General features: G+C 41.0%; 1 protein-coding gene across 5 annotated transcripts; it reads left to right on the top strand.

Annotated features, from left to right (window-relative positions):
- Window positions 1–3766: 3766 nt before the first annotated feature.
- Window positions 3767–20631, top strand: ARRDC3 (arrestin domain containing 3). Of its 5 annotated transcripts, none has more exons than XM_033163617.1 (8): window positions 3767–3837; window positions 9669–9750; window positions 12142–12289; window positions 14672–14774; window positions 15137–15393; window positions 15498–15660; window positions 16325–16479; window positions 18295–20631. In XM_033163617.1, exons 1-8 carry the CDS (start codon window positions 3792–3794, stop codon window positions 18349–18351), a joined length of 1011 nt encoding a protein of 336 aa, XP_033019508.1. In that variant the 5' UTR covers window positions 3767–3791; the 3' UTR covers window positions 18352–20631. The 5 variants fall into 5 exon arrangements, with proteins under 5 accessions (XP_033019508.1, XP_033019506.1, XP_033019505.1 ...); XM_033163614.1 differs by lacking the exon at window positions 3767–3837 and adding an exon at window positions 4095–4663; XM_033163616.1 differs by lacking the exon at window positions 3767–3837 and adding an exon at window positions 8495–8591.
- Window positions 20632–20885: the final 254 nt, after the last annotated feature.

Genomic DNA, 20885 nt, shown 5'->3' with positions numbered 1-20885 from the left:
GCCAGAACTTGTTAATGATAAATTTTAAGTAATATTTAACCTATAATATGGTCAGATAGATTGAAAAAGATGTTTTGATGACTAAATATAGAATTTTTAAAGTTTACTGTTGCCATGTTCAAAACAGATTGGGGCAGCTGAGACTCAAAGAAAGTGGCTTACCCAAGGCAACCTCAGAGTGAGTCTGTAGCATAAGTGAAGTTTGAGTCAGGCACTTCCTGGCTCACAGCTTGATCTCTTAACCACTCCTCTCTAACCTAGTTACAGCAGGGGCAGAACCCACGCCTTCTGAAGTTTCCATTTCTACTTAACTTTTAAAAGCTTAGCAACTCTGTCACGTATTCAATTGAATCATAGCAAACATACTGGCACCACCAGCTAAAACCAGCTGACATCATTCACTGTCTGTTGATTTTGCTGTAAAGAAGAGAAAGAAATAGGCAGAGGAATGAATCAAGATTGTTAAGCAAGACCTCACCAACTTGAGGAAGGTGAACTCGGGCAATGATCTGAAGCCCAAGAGCAGAGATGTGATGTTTTCACATGCACCTTGGATTACATTTGTAGCTAACACAAATAACAACAAATAAATAAATAAATGTTTTGTACAGGTGTACAGTACTACTTAAAATAACTTTTGTAGGCTGAATCATATCCAGGTGAGGGCCATAGGCCTTTGGGAACTGACTGTTTTTAAGGAAAGGGCTGGGGCTGGCACTGTGATGTTTTTCTTGTTATTATCTTCCTTTTTAATTGATCATTTTAATTCTTTCAGTGTCTAGTTACTTTTTAATGATTCTCTTTTCTGCTTTATCTGTGTTTTTGTATTCTTATCTGTTAGCCACCTTGAGCTCCAGGCTGGGAAAAAGGCAGAATATACATTAATATAAGGACTAATGTTGTAATGGGCCGAAATGGCATATCTTCTGAGCTATGCCAATAAAACTCAGAGGCAAAGGAGCTAGGAGTCCATTTTGTTATTTATTGCAAAAGCAACAGGTTACAGCCGAATCATTTCGCAAAAACTGTAACCCCTCCCAAAGGTCTGGGCAGGGGTATTTATAACATTTTAAAAAAAGGATTTCAATTTAACCAATCATATTTCATTACCTCATTTCGGTTTAGTACGCATGTCCATAATTACCTCATCGTTCTAGTTTAATACGCATGAGCAATAAGCATTGCTAACTAAACCTCGATTCTCAGAGATCCGTTACATTTCGTTCGTGTGCAGCCTGTGCCGTAACAAGAAATATCAAATGAATATTCCCCTTAATGCTCACATCACCAACATATAAACAAGGCTTGTTTCTGTTAGCTATTTGTGATTTTTTATTTTTTAAAAATCTATGCTTTACACAAATAGTTGAAAATAAATCTTACTTGTCGGGCTGGCAACATTTGAACAAGTAGTATTATTTACAAACTGCTCCAGACAGCATTTGCATGAAGTCCCCACACCCTCTCACCTTCATAGTCAAGGTGGAACTAACTGAATAACCAAGCAGCTCCCAACTGTCAACTGCCTGTTTCCAACTGCCACCATCTTTCCACAACATCATTTATTCAATGTGAAATACATTTCCATTGAAATTGCATTACAAATATTAACAGTTCCTAGGGTTACAAAGCGACCAGAAAATGGGGTTGCTTCTGTTGTTATCCCCCCCCCTCCAATTTTGTTTTGCTTTCCTTCATTTTATTTTCACTTCACAGGGTAGGTTACTGCTTTTGTCCTCCCTGTCTCTGCCTCTGAATTAGTTTCAGGCCTCTGTCTTGATATCAGAATTGTTTATTTCAAGACTAAGGCTGCAACCATATGCACATTTATCTGAGCGTTAACTCCCATTTAATTAAATGGGGCTTGCTTCTAAGTAGGTAACACAGCACTGTAGTTTGTTTCCTTTCCAGAGAAGCCATAGGAATCAAAGTCATCCAGTTAGCACTCCCTGGCTGCTTTCCAAGCATTATTATTCAGCAATGGAATTTCCAATAACAACAACAAACAACAACTATTATTTTATTATTTATACCCTACCAATCTGGCTAGGTTTCCCCAGCCACTGTGGGCAGCATATAACGTTATCTAAAAACTTTTTTTTTTAAATCAAGCATTAAAAACCTCCCAATATAGGGCTGCCTTCATGTCTCTTCTAAAAGTTGTGAAATTCTTTATCTCCTTGACATCTGAAGGGAGGGCATTCCACAGGGAGGGCGCCACTACCAAGAAGGCCCTCTGCCTGGTTCCAATAGGATCACAAAATATTAAAATCCATCTGTATTATTTGGAAACGTGAAAAAGAAAAAGAAAAGGAGGCAACACAGCTGAAAACCTAGAGAAAAGGTCTCAAGCACTGAGAATTATTATATGGTGAAATAATATTAAATATATGCATGCACAAAATCAAAACAGACTTTCTAGCACATCCATTAAAAAAAACCCTTATGTATACTTTTCTGGGAACATATCATAAAATTTGGCACATGCTACAGGCACGCAAGGTCTACCCATTCCAATGAAATGTGTCTATAGCTTGCAGTTCATTCACCATGTTCACCACAAGGTGGCACGGAAACACAAACAGAATCACCTCAGAGTACTGTACTGGAATTCCACTAGGTGTCAACCAAGCAAAACAGGAATGACTTTTTGACCAAATACTTCTATGTAACTGAAGTCCTAAACTTTTGCAGTCTATTCATAAGCATGTTTACTCAGCAATGAGCACTACCGAGAGTTCAGTGAAACTTACCTCCTGGCATGTATGCTTAGAACTGCTGCGCTAAAGTACTTGGTTACTTGTGAGTAACTTCCTCATGAAATGCTGAGTTCAGCTCAAAGCCACGCTGCAATCTGAGCTAGCTAGCCCAGTAAGTTTCAGCCGAAATACATATGCTCAAAATAAAATATGTAAACTATATTTATCAACTCAGGAAATGCTGGGTTCATCTGGCCCTTAGAAGTACAACGAGAAGCAAATAATTTGAGAACAAAACTTTTGAACAGCTAATATACTGTGATTACACCAAAAACCATGTACTCCTTGTACCTTTTGACTAAAAGCTTTGTTTGCAAAATACCTGAAGAGGCCAATGACTAGTACGATTGTTAGTGAAAGCAGTGCTCTATTATCCCACTAATGGTTTGAAGGCTGTGATCCTGGTACACACTTGCCAGGAATTAAATCTCATTTAACTCAACAGGGCTTGTTTCAGAGCAGATGCATATAATAGAAACCAACCAAAGTGAATCGACCCTTGTTTTTCATGCATCTTTGTTAAACAAATTAATAAAACTGTATCAAATCAACTGACCAATGCCAATACAGCATTTTTTAAAAAAAAAAAAAAAAGATGGCACAAGGCAGATAAATTCTAACAGCAGCAATGCAAATCACATCGACGATTGGGCTTTAATAGCATAAGTCTCAATAAGAAAACCACCTCGGGCGCTTTTAAGAATGCTGTCTTCATATAGGAAACCTGCTAATATTTGCAAGTGGATTTTAGATGCCCAGGCCCTTAGCATAGACTTCCAAACGTATCTTCTTCTTTTTTAAAAAAAGCTAGAACTAAATGCAAGGCAAAGCAGAGCAATCTCCCCAACTGCGGAGATTTCCCCCCCTCTGAGAAGATGCTAGTTCCGTCACTGCTTCCATTTAGTGTTATTCCTGGTATACCGTGGCGGTTTTTATTTTTTTTTAAACAAGAATTTCGCTTCTTTGTAATGCAGGTTCCGCACAGCAGAGCCATTGCAAGTCTTCCCCCATCACAACCTAGCAGGAAACGCTATGAGGTTCCTAAGCTGGGCTCGGCTGTTTGGAGGAGCTCTAACCGGTAAGCCAACCCTTCTCCTCTGACCATTTCTTGCTTCCACAGCCTAGGAAAGCAATGCATTCCTCTTCTAACGGCCGTATTATAACTGCTGTTCTCGCTGCAAAAGGCAGCTTTCATTGCACGCGAAAGGGAAGAAGGCTGCCTCGCACGCAGCCGAGCGCGCCGCTCTGCCTCTGTTACACCTACTGTATAAGGGGAGAAGCGCCGCGCCTGCGCGCTGGGGTTGTTTTTCACAAAGCTCCTTAAAGCGAGCAGGCAGCGGCCAGTCGCTTGTCTTTGTAAGGAGACCACAGAGCTGGAGAGCAGCTGTGCGCGGCGTCTCGCCTTGCTTACTTTTTAAGCAACCCCGATGAAGTGCTCGTAGGGGAACACGCTGATCCTGCCCGCAGCCTTTTTCGCAGGGCAGAGGAGCTGATCAGTGTGTGTCAAGCGGAGATCGCATTTTTATATGAGATCTTGACTTTTTTCTCTCTCTTCCCCCTCCTTTTTTTTCTTACAGTATATTTTTATAGACTTTTGTTATATTGAAAAACAAAAAAACTCAACATGGTGCTGGGGAAGGTGAAGAGTTTGACAATAAGCTTTGACTGTCTTAATGACAGCAACGTCCCCGTCTATTCTAGCGGGGATACAGTCTCAGGAAGGGTGAATTTAGAAGTGACTGGGGAAATTAGAGTCAAATCGCTTAAAATCCATGCAAGAGGACATGCAAAAGTACGCTGGACTGAATCTAGAAATGCTGGATCAAACACTGCCTACACACAGAATTACACTGAAGAAGTAGAATATTTTAACCATAAAGATATCTTAATTGGACACGAAAGAGGTAAGTCTGAATTTTTAACTGATTACTCTAAAATGACGGGTTGTTTGGGGGCTGGGGGTTCTATCGGAAGGCAAATTTCTTTTGATCACTGCAGTCTGATCCCTAGCACGCTTACTCAGAAGTAAGCCCCACTGAATGAAATGGAACTTGCTCTCCTGTAAGTGTTTAGGAGCACCGCGTCAGATGCATAGCTATTTAAAGCCATAGAATGTGTAAGGAAGCAAATAGGGTGAAACCCCCCCCCCCTATCTTGGTACATCTATAAAGTGGCTCCAGATAATACTTTTCTCCAACTCTAGCCTGCTCTTTAAGAGACCCTACCTACTTCATAATTAAAAAAGAAATTTAATGTGGGGTGGGGGATTTTGCATCAACCTACCGAAACCTAAATGATCCCCAACAATTGTTTTGCTAATGCCACCAGTTCGGGGTTTCGAGCTGGCAAGTGATGTCGCCTTCAGGATGGAGAATTGTTAGCAAGAGAAAGGGTTCCCTGCGGTTTATTTTGACACTTGCTTTCAGCACCCCACGTGTAGGTCCACGTTCCCATTCCCTTAAGCTCGGGAAAGTTGGGAAATTAGCCTTGTTCCTTTATAACGTTTCTGCCAACGAGGCATATGTAAAAGCTATGTTGTGGGGGGTGGAGAACCCTCATGTAGGCGAATCCATTATTGAATTAGGGCATCATTTCGAAGTTGGGGACTTCTCTGCAGTCCATGCAATGGGCTATGTCATTGCGAAGAATTCTACAATTTGAGAGCCACATTGATTAGGAAAACGGGGATCAACCTCGTCGAGGGGTTAATTGGTCTTCGCATTGTTAATCTATTGTTCCAAATGGCATCAGTGTGCAAGTATAGGAGACTCTTAAGGTTGTTTTTCTGAAGTTTCCACCCTTTGTTAGAAGCGGTTCAATCCTGTTTGGGACCAGTACTGAAGAGAAGGGAGGGGGTGCTCCTTCTCCTCACAGCAGATTGGTTCTACGCGTCAGGTGGTGGCGATGACTTAATTCCTAGCACAAGAAAATGTTAAAACTGGTTATGTAATTTTGCCTTGCGCTTTCTCATATAAATATATATATACACATATATATATGCAGTAGATTTGCTGCAGATACGAGAATTTTGTAGAAGGCTCAGATCCAGTGTCTTGCTTTTTTTTAATGCACTAGGAAGTTGCACAGTATATATTGTATTGCTTGCAAAGGATGGGCGGGTGTGTGTGTGAAACGTATTAATCAGGGAAGTGGAAGAATTTTGTGCAGTCTTAAAACTGCTTACCCTTTAATTCAGCTGGTGTGCAAAAGTGCATAGCCTACCCCCGGCATTGGGAATCTTAAAACGCTGCTGCCCAGTAACAGATATGCAAAAGGGGGGAAAACACCCAAGCTACGCACGCACAAATAACCCATGCAGCTTTTTAAAGAGGATGGGCTGCAAGCGAAAGAAGAGACTATTTTCAGTGCCTTTTTCCAGAAAGGAGAACTGAGCTTGCACCTGTTAATGCCGTGGCTGCATCCTAGGACCCCAACCACCCGTGAGTGTGTGTGTCCTTGCGTGCCTTTATAATGGCCGAAACCTAAGCTTTCGAGTATCTGAACCTATGGGGAGGACCTTGGCTGAGCACATTCATCCTTTTCTCCTGTGCCGCCAAAGGCAGCGAGTGGCCTGCTTGGCTGGTGAGCCCCGCGCCCTCTGCCCTCTCCCCTCTCCCGCCCAGCACCAAGTCAAGCTGGCCGAGGGAGTTTCAATGACTTAGCCGCGGAAGGCAGAAACCCTGCTCAGCCTAGCGTGCTCGCGGAAGGAAACCCCGCCCAGCACCCGCACCGTCATTGGCCCGCCGGGGTTTGTTAGCCTGTTGCTAAGGTAATGCTTGGCCTTGATTGGGAAGGGGGTGAGCCCGAGAGGGCGGGGGGGTGGAGCGGTGAGAGGAGGCGGGGCTCTCGTTTCCGGATCTCGCCAGTGTCTTGCAAGGCGGGCGGCTGAGCGGACTGGTTTTCGGGTGCCTGTCTTCTCGGTAGCGGGTTGTCGTCCGCTACGGGCTCCCCTTTGTCCCGCCGCAGCTGTTTTGTGTCCGGCCCTGCAGCGCTTAACTTAGCTGGCCGGCACGTGTGAAAGTGCATACACCCTGCAGTGCAAGGGCCAGTTCTAAGGGGCACCTTTGCTTGCTCGCACCTGGTGCTGTTGCACCTCAAGAGACGGGCTCCAGGCTTCTCCAGTGCATTTTGTGGGTTGGTGAAAGTTGCATACTGAAGCCTTCTCCCCCCCCCCTCTTAAGTTCAGACCCATTAAAACAATGGGGGTCCGCCCCCGGATTCTTTAGCGGGGTCTTTCTAGTCCCTCGAGTGCATAAAAGGACGCATCGGATTGCGGGCCAACCGATCTGTAGGGCTCCTCGTTGCCACGTCTTAACAGCCGCGGATGCTTGGAAATAAGAGGGGAGGGAGGTACGGAACATGTGGATTCCATCAGCGTCGGGCTGTGGATGTGCACGCCGTCACGTACAACCAAAGTCCACTCTTGTCCACAAATCAGCAGTAGTGGGGTCAAACCCAAGGAACATGGCCGAATCTTTAGTGTGTGTGTGTAACAAGTTATGACATCAACAGCAAGCGTTGCTCAAATGCCATGCCAGTTGGGGTTGGGCCGCTAAATGCAGCCATTGGAAGCCTGCGTGAATTGGAAACCAATCTCTACACCCTGCATGGGAGAAATATAATGTTGGCTGGCTGCAGCCTTAAACCGCGTAGAACCGGGATTCCCCCAAGTAACATCAAGCTGCCCCTTACAGGGGAGCCAGATCGTTGGTCCGCGTAGCTCGGTATCGCCGGCACTGGCGGGCAGCAGCCCTCCCCAGCGATTGAACGTATGCAACCGTGTCAATGCCAAGCACGTGTTCTGCCAGTTCTACCCTGGTAATTTACAGGTGCCCGGGTTAGCACCCGTGTCCCCCAGAAAGGCTGCGGACCTAAAATGGGCGGCGGGTTCCTTATTCTAAAGATACGACAATCATTCTCCTCCCCACCCCCCTTATTACAAATCTTCGCCCTACAGGGCAACGCAAGGAGCTTTCCTTTATTTCAGGCAAAGGTATATTTGCAAGGGGGGTGCGCGCGCCTTAGATCCCCACGTCCCGCTTAACTGCAGCCTTTGCTTTTAGCGAACCTAACAGTTCCCTGGATGCAGCTTTGCAGATGCGAACCCCGTTTTCTCTCTCTCTCTCTCTCCGCCCAGCCACCCCCCCCCAAAAAAAACACAATCTTTTGCATTTTGCTTTAATTGTGGCGAAGGGGCCGCTGCCTTTTGTCACGTTTCCACCGGTTAGCCGGAAAGGGCATTGCTGAGCCATGCCATGCCAAGCACAGGGACCGGAAGCCGAAGAAGGGGAAGAAGCGCCTGTTCTTCTCTCCCTCGCCCTCCCTTTCCCCCCTCCCCCTTCTATGACGCCTACGACGAAGCAAGTTCGGTTGAGGGGTGCGGAGCCGCTGAGCAAATAGGCTGGCTCGGGAAGCGCAATGTATACTGTATGCATATGAGCGGCTGGCTGGCTGGGACTCTGCTCGCACCGGTTTAGGCCGGTCCTCTCCTGCTCGAGTCTAGTCTGTGATTGACAGCTCAGCACTTGTTTACCACAGTTCGGCTGCTGCTGCTGCTGCTGCTGCTCTTCTTGCTGAGGCTGAAGGGAAACTGCTGAGCTGGCAGAAAGGAAAAAAAGGAAAAGGGGGAAGATTCTAAAAACAAAAGCCCCAGTGGAAAAAAAATTAACATACATATTTAAAAACGACGTACACTAACACGAATCACACGAAAGCTTTTCTTTCAGGGGGGGAAAAACCACACAATTATAATGGCCCACCGTTTCTACATTCTGAAGACGCCAGGGAGTTTTAACTTGCATTTAGATTTAGTACATTTAGTACGTTTTGCCTGTACGTAATGACATTCTTAGTTCCTTTACGGTTGTCTCTGTATAATATTTTGAGCCTGGAGGGTGTGGACAGGCAAGGAAGCTGTTCTTTGTCGTGCAATGACTTTTGTGCACTTCTCCCCCCCCCCCTATGAATTTCAAGGGCACCAGTCAGAAGGCATGGCTAACTGATTTGCACCTTTAGATCCGGTGCTTGATCACCCTTTTCATATATTGCCACAAACCTTAACAATATAGTCTTAACCCAAATTTCCCTCCGCATCTTGAGATATATGCAACCCTTTTCCTAGTTTTGTGGGAATTTCAACCAAGCCTTCCGTGATATTTAAGGTATCCAGGAATTCGAAGGGCAAGGAAGGTCACCTTTAAAACGAACATTGCCTCTGTACTTCATCTCGTCAGCTAGATTCAGTCCAAAAGCACCTTTTGAGATATTTCCAATTATTGTGTGGTATTGTCAATGTCAATTTCTGACACTTTCAAAGTGTCCTTAAAAGGACAAAGAAAGTTTTATGTTTGAATGGGTTTCAGTAACACCCTTATTCTCAAAATGCCTTATTTGGAAATAATTATATTGACTTTGACCGGACAGTAAGCTAAATACGGTACTTGGTATTAAATCAGTATTATTATTTTTAATATTGCTGCTAAGCATTCATCAGTAAGAAATAAAAAATGTAGCAGGCACATTGGTGCATAGTAGATTAAATACCACCTTACCTGCAAGGAGCTTGCAGCCTGAAGTCAGACACAGGGGAAGATAACAGAAGAAAAGCTCGCAGGGATGAATATTGCTGAAATAAAAGCAGCTGCTGAATTTAAATATATTCAAAGAATTGTTATTAATATAACAATTTGAAACTAAAATTCATATTGGGAATTAATCACAGACCAGTTACTATAATAGAAAGCTATTCAGGTCAATGGAACAACAAAACTGAGGGTGATGTTTTCAGTTTTGCCCCTCCCCACTAATAATGCTTACACTGATTCCTCTCTGTACAAATCCTGTATAATATATTAAGATATGTGTACAATATTTACAGGTGGAATAGCATATTGGGTTTTTCCCTCCTAGATGATGACAATTCTGAAGAAGGCCTCCACATCATTCATTCAGGACGGCACGAATATGCATTCAGCTTTGAGCTTCCACAGACGTAAGTATATGCACTACTTGGGTTGTGTCAGAGACTGGCAAAGTGCATACTGGCAACAAATCAATAGTCCTAAAACTCATAGGTTGAGATGGGGCAGAGGGAAGAAAAAACCCTTTTCAATGGTCATGGAGATTGCACTAGAAAATGCTGCAAGGGCATTGTCCTGATCAACTATTAAGAGGCTGCTTTAATTCATAATAGCAAAATAATGGAAAAAAATTGGACCAGCTATTGCCTTCTGGTCAGTAATTCCCTTTTAAATCCTGTTGCTCACCCAAGATACTCTATTTGCTCAGCTCATGACCTAATTGGTTTGCTACAAATGGGATAAAGGATTGATCACTGGTCCTTTTAGAGCTGCTGGCATGACTTCCACGTCAAATTAAGGGTGTACAGAACTGTATAGCCTGTTGTTTCAGTTGAACATGTTGAAACATAACAGCCAGGAAGACATAAATCAGAACAAAGCAGGATAAAATATGAGTGTTGAGGAAATGTTCAATGAAGGCAGTGGCTCGGTGTTTGTAAGATAGTGATTATATAAAGAAAGCTAGAATTAGAGGGATAGAAGAAGAAGAGATATAGGTCAAAGGAAGGTAATGACAAAGGAATTAGTAGCATTAAAGTCTTTTAAAAATAGGAAATTAGGAGGAAGGTCTGAAAATACATTGTAAGATTATGAGTTCAAATACTAGAAGAGAGGGGGAGGGGAGTGATATATATGCACATCAGTGGCTTAAACATTATGAGATTATAGATAGATAAACATAGAAAGTGACTGGAGGAAACCATGAAGGATGGAAGGCTGAGAGAAGGAGATTTTAATAAAGGAAATTGGAATAATAACCATGTTTGTAAGCCTTGCAGCAAAACGATGCAGTCACTGCTTTCGTGTTGCATATTGAAAGCTCACGCAGAGCCTTCTTGAGTGTCTGCAGTTTTCTAGCCTATGTGGCATTTGCAGGTGCTCAGCATCCTATGGGGTTCCTTTCCAAAGATGCAATGTGACAAAATGTAGTTACTCCAGTTAGAAGGCTGCTTTTTAAAAGTATGTTTTTGGAGTATAATTAATGTGCAATGAAATAAATGTGTTAATTGATGAAACTTATGAGGGGGGGGGGAAGAATCTGTAGGAAATTCTCAGATAGAACTACTTATGCAGGGCAACCTGTAGAAATGTACCCTGCAAACCTAGATGAGAAAAGGTTAGCTGACCTCATGTAGGTTGCAGAACTGGCATGAGAATAATGATGAGACACCAAAGCCATCAGCTCAACCTCTAATAGTAGTGATTCTTTTTTAATGAGCCTGTTTCTTAGTATCATAGATAAGAGTATATTAGCTGAAAATAATGTATAATTTTATCATTTTAATTCTGGTATTCTAGGTGCATTAAGAAATTTAATGATGTCATTCTGGCTCTAACAGAACTCCTGTATACCTCCTTTAAAGTTTCAGAGTATACAGATGGGTGCTGTTTTTTTCCTGGAAGTTCTGAAAAGCAGCTTTTCAAATACAAGCATAAAGTGGTTAAATAAAAATAATTTTGTATCTTCTCATGCACGAGAACATACCTGTAACTATTAAGGAACAGTTACAGGTAGGTAGCCATGTTGGTCTGCCGTAGTCGAAACAAAATAAAAAAATTCCTTCCAGTAGCACCTTAGAGACCAACTAAGTTTGTTATGGGTATGAGCTTTCGTGTGCATGCACACGAAAGCTCATACCCATAACAAACTTAGTTGGTCTCTAAGGTGCTACTGGAAGGATTTTTTAAAATTTTATTAAGGAACAGCCAAGCACTACAGGAATTGAAGGAGCATCTCCTACATTCATTGACTCTTACCTTGAAAACATAAATGAACTGAAATACTTACTGACTTTAATACAGTAGAGGTTTGGGTCTTTCTGGAAGTCAATTATTTCAAAGCAGTTTGTTGGCCTCATTTAGCTACTGCCTGTATAACCTACTCCCTATATTTAAAAAGCGATTCCTTGTGAGAATAAAGAAACATTGCCTGCTACCAAATGAGGTTAAGGTGGAACACTTGGATTTAAATTTGTTGTGCTCCAATTCAACTGGAGGAGTAAGTTGTGTTTATCCAAGTACTTCAGCTTAACTGGGTTGTGGGTTGGATTAATGTTTCCTTGTAGCATTCTACAGTGCAATTTCAGTACAAATATGGTTGTATTCTGTATATCTGCTCAGCAATTAACTACAGAGATATTTCTCCCAAACTAATTGAACATCAAAATCCTACAAATTATCCTTAATTACATACTATGATGCATTAACAGTACAGTACAACTTATTATTACCCACTGTATACTTAATCTAGACAACAACAGAAATAAAGACTCATTCAGCTTTGACCTTTGTGTCCTGAACAGACCACTTGCTACCTCATTTGAAGGCAGACATGGCAGTGTGCGCTATTGGGTGAAAGCAGAATTGCACAGGCCTTGGCTTCTACCAGTAAAATTAAAGAAGGAATTTACAGTCTTTGAACATATAGATATCAACACTCCTTCATTACTGGTAAGAATTGACAGAATTACTCATTCTTTGTTTTTGGCATAAAAAAAACAGCAACACATGGTCCATGAAATATCAAAACGTGTAACAATAATTGTTAAGTACAGTGAAATACTTATAAAGTATAAGACTATAATGACCCAGTAAGTGGTAACATTGTTATAATAATTTAATCAAGTATTTTTAAGCTGCTTGTTTTTAAAGTAATGTATTTTAACTGTTCTAATAAAAATTAACTTCTATATGGAACAGTTGTATTTCTGCAAGAAACTTCAGCTTGAGAATGTTGCAGCTTGATCAAGCAATGTAAAAAAACAAACAAAAGACCAATTGTACTGCCGTGCATTATTCATTATTCTAGTACTGATAATTTACCTATCAAATGGGGAGAAATGATCATACTTCTGTATGTTATCATAAAATCTTATTTTGATAAATGTTTTGACATTGTAATAAGATTATTTCAATCTGACCTGAACTATTTTATTATCTCATGGTTTTTAATTAAATATGTGAAAATGGAACATGTAAAGAAAAGTCCATTGAAACAGGGTTCTTTTTGCTTATGGCTGAAAAGTCGTTTTATCTGGGAGGATATAGGACTTGTATCTAAAACCCACCAAAATCAACATGAATATTTCTATAGATTTTTGTGGGTTCCGACATATGGGGTGGGGGAACAAGAATGCAATTACCTTTGTGTACCTTCCTGTCAAGAAATGAATGTTGGTGTCCGAAATAAAGGGTGATGTGAGACATCACTTCATGCAATAAATGTTCAGAAGCAAACACTCTATTAAATGTTTTGAGAATTTCAGACTTAAGGCATGCATACCTGGAAGTAATTCATACTGAAATTGGGAAAGCTTTTGGAATTCAGGTATATGGCTTCAGTCAATTTGGGCTTACTACAATAGGTTTAAAAAAACGGTCATTCTAAACACATATACTTAGAATGTCTATCTGGCTTATATTCTAAGATCATGAACCAAAACTTGCATATTTGAAAGTAAGTTTCATTTCATGCAGTAAGTTCATTTCTAGATATTTGGTAAGCATTAGAACCATTTAGCCTGACTGCATGCATGTTTGAGTGGAAGGAAGTCTCAATTAACTGAGTTAAGTGAAGCTTATTTCCAGGTGTGCATAAAATCTGGCTTTAAGTTCGCTTAGACTTTGAGCCTTAGCAAATGTGTTGATGGATACTTAAAATACTTGGGGCACCTGCCCATAACATAAATACATAGAGTGCTTCTGGGCATATTAAGATGCCAAGGGGCCGGAGGAATCTTAGCATCACTGCACTTTGCAGTGTACTGGTGCTTACCTCTGGGCCTAAACCTGAAGTTTAAGAACAAGAACTTGAGAGCATAATTACATTGTGGATCTGGCTTTAAGATGCAGTTTGTTGCATTTTTTCATATTTAGATTGCACTCTGAAGTGTATTTACTTGGGGCAGCAAATCTCATTTAAAGCAGTGTCCAAATAAGCATGGTTACGATCATCCCTCCTATTATATTCAGCAGGATAAATGTAGAAACCTAAGAAGCTGCTAAATACCAAAGCAGTACATTAGTCCAAGTATTGTCTATACTAGGGGTGGGAACCCTCCAGATGTTGTTGAACTCCAGCCCCATCAGCCCCAGCCAGCATGACCCAACAATCAGGGGTGATGGGAGTTGTAGTCGAACATCATCTGAAGGGCCACTCACTGGTCTATGGACTGCAGCCCCGCAACCAAGGTTTCAGACAGACGTTTTTTCCAGTCCTACTTGAATATATCTGGCATTAAGCCTTTTAATGTATATTACATACTAGTCTTAAGTGCAAGTATACTGATTTAAGGAGTGAGAAAATTGATAGGTGTTTTTTCTTGTTTGTATTTTCCTATGAACCCATTTCCTCTTTTGAATTAACAATGTTGGAAGCAGATTTAATGGAAGCTTGCCTAATTTACCCACACAGTTAGTTTGCTCACCTAGTAGGTGTATAAGGGAGACAAGGAATCATTGTTCTGTGACATTTGTACACTTCCAGACATTAGCTTTCTTCTGCAGTTGTAATGGTAACTGGCACATCGACATGATAGCCAGACAGGTGTCAATTCTGCCCGAAACTGTTCTGATCATTGCTCATCCAGATGCACTAGCAAAATCAGCATGGGAGGGAACAGTAACCATTGTGCAAAAACTGCAACTATAGGTTCAAACCCTCATGATAACAGATACCTCTTTAATAGGGCACTCTGTTTCATATCTGAGTTTGTAGTTACCTTCGCTGAAAAGCTGCTGTCTGGAAGCAACCCTGCGAATATACAGAGCCGTATTATTTCCACTGAGCTAAAAATGTAAATGTTTAATATCTTTATTCTGTTTTTCTTTCAGTCACCCCAAGCAGGCACAAAAGAAAAGACTCTCTGTTGCTGGTTTTGTACCTCAGGCCCAATATCCTTAAGTGCCAAAATCGAAAGGAAGGGCTATACCCCAGGTATGTAACATGAGTTCTTTTTGAAATGGGTGGATGTGGCTTTCTGAGTGGGTTTCCTGGATTCAGCAAAACAGAATGTCCTACCAACTAATGCATACATTAGTTTTGCGTCTTTACTGTCTAGGGGCATAATTCAGATCATTTGCAACCAGTGTGTTTTTCCATTTATTTGAATGGGATGAAGGTTGTACATGCTCCCATAATCTTGTTGGGGTTGATCCTAGAACTCTTCCCATTGAAACTGTTGAATGTTTTTAGCCTTGCTAGACTAAGCAAGAATAGTATTACCAGCTGTAATGTTTGAATTTTAAGTGGAGTTGTCTTCCTTTCATCTAACATATCTGTTCTCTGTTTCATTGAAGGTGAATCAATTCAGATCTTCGCAGAGATTGAGAACTGTTCCTCCCGGATGGTGGTGCCAAAAGCTGCCATTTATCAAACACAGGCATTCTATGCGAAAGGGAAAATGAAGGAAGTAAAGCAGCTTGTTGCCAACTTGCGTGGGGAATCCCTGTCGTCAGGGAAGACAGAAACCTGGAATGGGAAGCAGTTAAAAATTCCACCCGTCTCTCCCTCCATCCTTGATTGCAGTATAATCCGCGTGGAATATTCTCTAATGGTAGGAACTTAATGTAACCTTTAGATATTTAAGGCTCTAATACAAATATTCATGGCGGATGTATAGTTTCAGCCTTTCATAAATTTGTGTTGCTTATCTTCTAGGTATACGTGGATATTCCAGGTGCAATGGACTTATTTCTTAATTTACCACTTGTCATTGGTACTATCCCTTTACACCCGTTTGGCAGCAGAACTTCAAGTGTGAGCAGCCAGTGTAGCATGAACATGAATTGGCTTGGTCTGACACTGCCTGAAAGACCAGAAGGTAATTTGACCACATAGATTCTGTATATTGTTCATTGGTGTATTCTTACATGAGCACTTTATTCTCTTAGTATTTTATTAATACAAACGTTGATAATCCGGTTGCACGCTGGTGGAATTATCTGCTAGGAATCACCATGGTATCATTCTGACAGCATGGAACTCAGGCCCATTCTCCCCTGGAAAAAAATTTTTTTAGGGCTGAGCTACCATAAAGTCTGTTGAATTGTACTGATTTAGAAGAGGCTTACAATCAACAGATATGAAAGATATCAATACAGTTTCTCTTTTGAACTTCTTGATCTGTAGTCCCCAAGGCTTCTTGTAGATAAAACCTTAATCCCTTGAATTATGTTATCACTTCTTGGTATTTCTCACCTAACATTCAAGGTGACAATGTCTCGCTAGCTTCCTCCTTTGAGAACGCACAAAAACAGTTTGAGCATGCATGTAGTTTCCTGTGCATGATGGTAAACCTGCTTTAGCATCCAGTCATAAGTTTACCCAAACTGTCCAATAAAATTAGAGCAAAAAGACCAGCTGTTGAGCCTTTCTTATATCTACCTTGTGCAAATCACAGTAACTAAAGTTTAATATATTTGTCATGTTGTATATCTTGACATGCATAAGAACATTGTTCGAACTGCGTGTAATTTTGCCTTCAGCACCTCCTAGCTATGCAGAAGTGGTCACAGAGGAGCAGAGGCAGTCCAGCCTAGCACCTGTAGCTGCTTGCGATGACTTTGAAAGAGCACTTCAAGGACCATTATTCGCCTATATCCAGGAGTTCCGATTTCTGCCTCCTCCACTCTATTCTGAGGTAAGGTTACAAGTATATAGCGAAGTCTGCATTCCATTTTAAAATAAGACTATGTTTTGCATGTGCTGCTCTTCCTAGAATATCCCCCTGAACATACCATGACCAAGATCATGTGATCTATACTTCATCCTAGGTGGTCTTACTCTTCCTGCTTGGACTAGGAAGTTACTTATGTCCGAGTAGTCATTAGCTCATGCAGACTATTTCAGCTTACCCGATTCCTTCTGGTTCTCCTATATTAGATTCATATATTATTGGCAAACATCTGCTGCAGTGCATCTTTTATATAGCAATAACTGGGCTGATCACTTAAATTTGGAAATACATCTTTCACTAGAAACAGGCAAAGTAATTCATTACAGTTTATAGTCCAACGGTTAACTAGCTTGGGCTGCAACTTACAGGTAAATATGCTCAAGACCAGGGGTTGGTAATTTTTATTTTTAGCTGTGGGCCGGCCCACTGTCCCTCAGACCTTGTGGCAGGCCGGAGAAGCGGCACCGGGGGAGGGGAGAGCTGGAAGAGGCAGCGAGGGGGGCAAGTAGTCCTCCCCAGCCCCAGCCGCTACGCTTAACCTTCCCAGGGGTTGCTGCTTCTCGTGGGTAGGTAGAGCGAGCTCGTCCGATCCGCTCTCTGGCCCACAGGAGCACCAGGACGGCAGCGGAGGGAAGATGACAGTGTGAATAGGCTGGCTCCAGAGAGGGGCTGCTTAAAATGGCAGCCAGCCAGCTCTGCCTAGTCTCCTTCTTCCTCTAGGCAGGGCGGGAGGAGCCAGGAGGAGGGAGGGAGGAGGCGCCGCCGCCACAGTGTGTGTGAGGGAGAGGGGAGGAAATAGAATGGCGCGGGGGGGAAATGGCACAGCCTGAACGAACAGAATCCCCACGCCGATCCACGAACAGTCCGTGGGCCGGATCCTGAAGGCAATTGGGCCTGATCCAGCCCGCAGTTTGCCAACCCCTGCTCAAGACTCAGCTGTTTAATAGAAAAGTAATGCTTGTTTAAGTACTTGACCATAATGTAGCAGCATATGATGATGTGTACGGTTTTGTTTTGTTTTGTTTTTTAAAAAAACTAGTTCAGTTTCCAACTCTGCCCAGTTTGTTGTTTATTATACCTTTCTCATCCAGTATAAATATATGTGAACCAATGTGTTACACTACAAAAAGATACATGAAATATACCTACACTTCAGCTGCTTTATTTCTCTTCTTAAAATCAATAAAATTATGTTGCTTTAAATGCAAGCTACCGAGTTGATTTTGTAATTAACTGCTTTAAATGTTTTCCTGAACTAAAGGATGACTTTGCTATTCAGCAATCACACTGTTTTCAGTGTGGATAGGATTGCAACATTATCAGTCATGTCAATTATAGCTGTGTGTGGCTGTAACTGAGCACAGAGTGGCGTGCATCTGTTTTAGTTATGGTGGACTCCCATATAGCATTTTGTGGCTTGAAGTTCTCTGGATTGGCACATTCAATGATTGCCAGTAAGAAGGCTCCTGATAAAATAAAGGCACTTGAGTTGTCAACTTGTTTTCTCATTCCTCTTCTGAACAGCCTTCCAGCCTATTTCATACATTGTAAATGAGAAAGATGCATTAACTGAAAACAACATAGCGTCCTCTAAAAATGGATGCCAAACCAAAATAAATGTGCAAGATAGCACGGAAATTCTAAATGTTTTCAAATAAAATTATCATTTTTAGCATTTTTCATTATTAAGGTTCCTTTGTTCTAGAAAGATAGTGTTGCTGTTTTTGTTTTAAAAAGCAACAACAAAGCATTAAATTTTGTTTTCTCTGATTTGCTCAGATTGATCCAAACCCAGATCAGCCCTCAGATGACAGGCCATCCTGCCCCTCTCGCTGAAGGAATGCCTCATAAGAAGAGTTGACTTGGGTCTGAGATGTATTTTCGCCGTGTTGCGGATAAAGGTGTCCTACGGAGACAACACATTAAAAGGAAGTTCTTGCATAAAAGAAAAGGTGAAATACTGAAACAACCTGTGATTATGCTTTTGAAGCCTACAGCAAACATCATAGGACTGCTCCTCATGCTTGAAGATCTGAGCTTTTCCTCCCTGTTGTATACTGGCACATACTAAGAGCAGCCTTAATAGCCTACACTCATGTGTCAAAACACTCACCGTGTAAGAGGGACGACATCCTCTTTTGATTTGAAAATTTGCACATGCTCAATGCTTATGTTGTGCGGTTCGGTGTCACTACAGCTTTTTCTCATTTATGTTAGACTGTTGTTACCCCCTTCTTAACTTGTTTGTGGTCCGCACAACAAGGAGCAAAAGAAAGCTTTGAAAACTTTACGATGACAAATGCACTGACTTTTTTTATTTAGAAAAACAAACAATATAGTCTGGACTTTTCCTGCATATGCACATGCTCAGAATTGTCCTAATAAGACTGATCCATGTATCACTTCTTCAGCTTGGATCCTGCTGTGGATTTATTATAAACATCAATGCCTTCAAGCCAATCCTTGCTGTATGTTTTGCAGCCTACTGTAGTAGATAAGCAACAGATATGCGGGGGGGAAATAACCGAAGAAAACCAATAGGAGTCTTCGTCAAGATTGTATACCTTCTTGATTCCTTTTAAGAATTTGTTGCCTTTCTACTATTACCACAAAGAAGAATTTTGTTACAGACTGCCTAAAAATCACTTAATCTCAGGTGAACTCATCACTTGCCAAAACGTTGAAATGCTATTTGTGTTTTATGTTGCACTGTTGAATTTCCCCCCCTTCCTGTTTTCGTTACTTTTTTGTTTGGTTTGGAAAGGGGGACTTGGAAAAGGGACATACACAAAGGAGCTCATCCTCATTTCTTATTATCTTTCCAAAACATGAGACATGATGAAGAAGGGCTTGGTCAAGTTACGGTGTTTCTTTTTAGATGAGCCACAAAAGTTAGCACCCAACATCTGTCAGCCAAGAGTTACTGGAGAAAAGTTGTGTAGAATTAATATCGTGGTTCACATAGGAGTTTCTCGACCAGTGAGATGGGATGGGGGAAATGAATTTATTTTTATATGTAGTTATCCCATGACCACAAACTTGTGTAAAATATTTGTACTGAATTTTTAGTTGGGATGGGAGGGAGTCTTTTCTCAAATGAACAATGTATTTTAAAGGATAGAAAGGGGATCCTTTTGGAAAAGATTTCCCAAGGACTGCCACTCTCTCCAAGAGTGAAGAATTATACTAGTAAAATTAGTAACTAGAATTGCTTTGACGACATAATTCAGAGCGATGTTCAGTGCAGATTACAAATAATAAACTGGTGGATGATGGGTGTGAGAGGCTCTTGACACAAATGCTAGTATTTTAGCATTAAAGATATACTTTGACACACAACTGTCCTCTTCAGGACAAACTCACGATTGATTTATTTTATTTTATTTTTACCAAAAGCAGCCTTCCTGATGTTCAGATTTACAGTAGTATGGCTCCTGCATTAAGGCCCTATGCTTTATAACCATTGTTGAAGCTTCATAGCATAACAAACAGGACAGGTTTTTCCATAAGTGGCCTTTCAGAAAACATGGACAACAATTCATGTTTGAACAATAACAGGGTGAAGAAAGAAAAAAACCCAGTATAAAATGAGTCGCGTTTTAAGTGATTCACTTAAAAGAGTTTGGCCTTCAGCAAGCAAACTTCATATACTGGGTAATAAGGAAACTGAGTGATGGAACTTTTTTAAACAACTGTGCTAAGCAATTTTGTGAATGTCCCTCTTCTACAGACAATTTTGAGAATATTTTTGATGGGATAGTGACATAAAAGGGCATTTGGTGGTTTTCTTCTTCCTTTTTCCTTTGCTGTTTCAACCAACTAGGGAACAATTGCTGTTATGCATAGCATTACATTTATCACAGTATGATGGAAATTTCCATATGAAGCAGGATTGACCAATATTGTAGTAATTGGCATTGCATCACATTAATTTTGTGATCAGGTTTAAAGTTGTGAACACTATTAAATAAAAATTGTTTTTACAAAAAAAAATCTCAACACATGTGGCATTACTGTTATTTTGATTTCATAAAATATTGGTCAATTTCTGGACATTGTAAAATATGAGGTTCTGAGCTGTAGTCCAGTCTTCAAAATCTCCCTAATTTTTTAAAATATATTGGGAGGAAATAAATAAAATCCAAAATGTTAGAAAAACAAGTGCAATATTTAATGTTTGCTTTATAGATTATATTCAATGGCTGTTTGTATTATATTTTTTTTCTTTTTTTTCTTTTTCTTTTTGTTGGTGCTGAATATGTCCTTGTAGACTCTTGTTTCAAGACAACAATATGTGGAAAAGAATTTAATTTTTCCTATTGCTCTTCCTTGTGGATAATAAACCTTTTTTTAAAAAAAAAAAAAACACC

The sequence above is a fragment of the Lacerta agilis genome, chromosome 11 (genome assembly GCF_009819535.1).
Source record: "Lacerta agilis isolate rLacAgi1 chromosome 11, rLacAgi1.pri, whole genome shotgun sequence".
Lineage (NCBI taxonomy): Eukaryota > Metazoa > Chordata > Lepidosauria > Squamata > Lacertidae > Lacerta > Lacerta agilis.
Note: the sequence above shows the minus strand (reverse complement) of the source record. Positions and strands in the feature narration are given on the sequence as shown.

What these genes read in the sequence shown, in the direction of transcription:
- ARRDC3 (XM_033163614.1), top strand. Translation starts at nt 4,384, where the DNA reads ATGGTGCTGGGGAAGGTGAAGAGTTTGACAATAAGCTTTGACTGTCTT. An exon ending in AAGGAAGGGCTATACCCCAG is followed by an intron (nt 14,775 to 15,136) that starts GTATGTAACATG and finishes GTTTCATTGAAG; the next exon opens with GTGAATCAATTCAGATCTTC. An exon ending in ACTGCCTGAAAGACCAGAAG is followed by an intron (nt 15,661 to 16,324) that starts GTAATTTGACCA and finishes TTTTGCCTTCAG; the next exon opens with CACCTCCTAGCTATGCAGAA.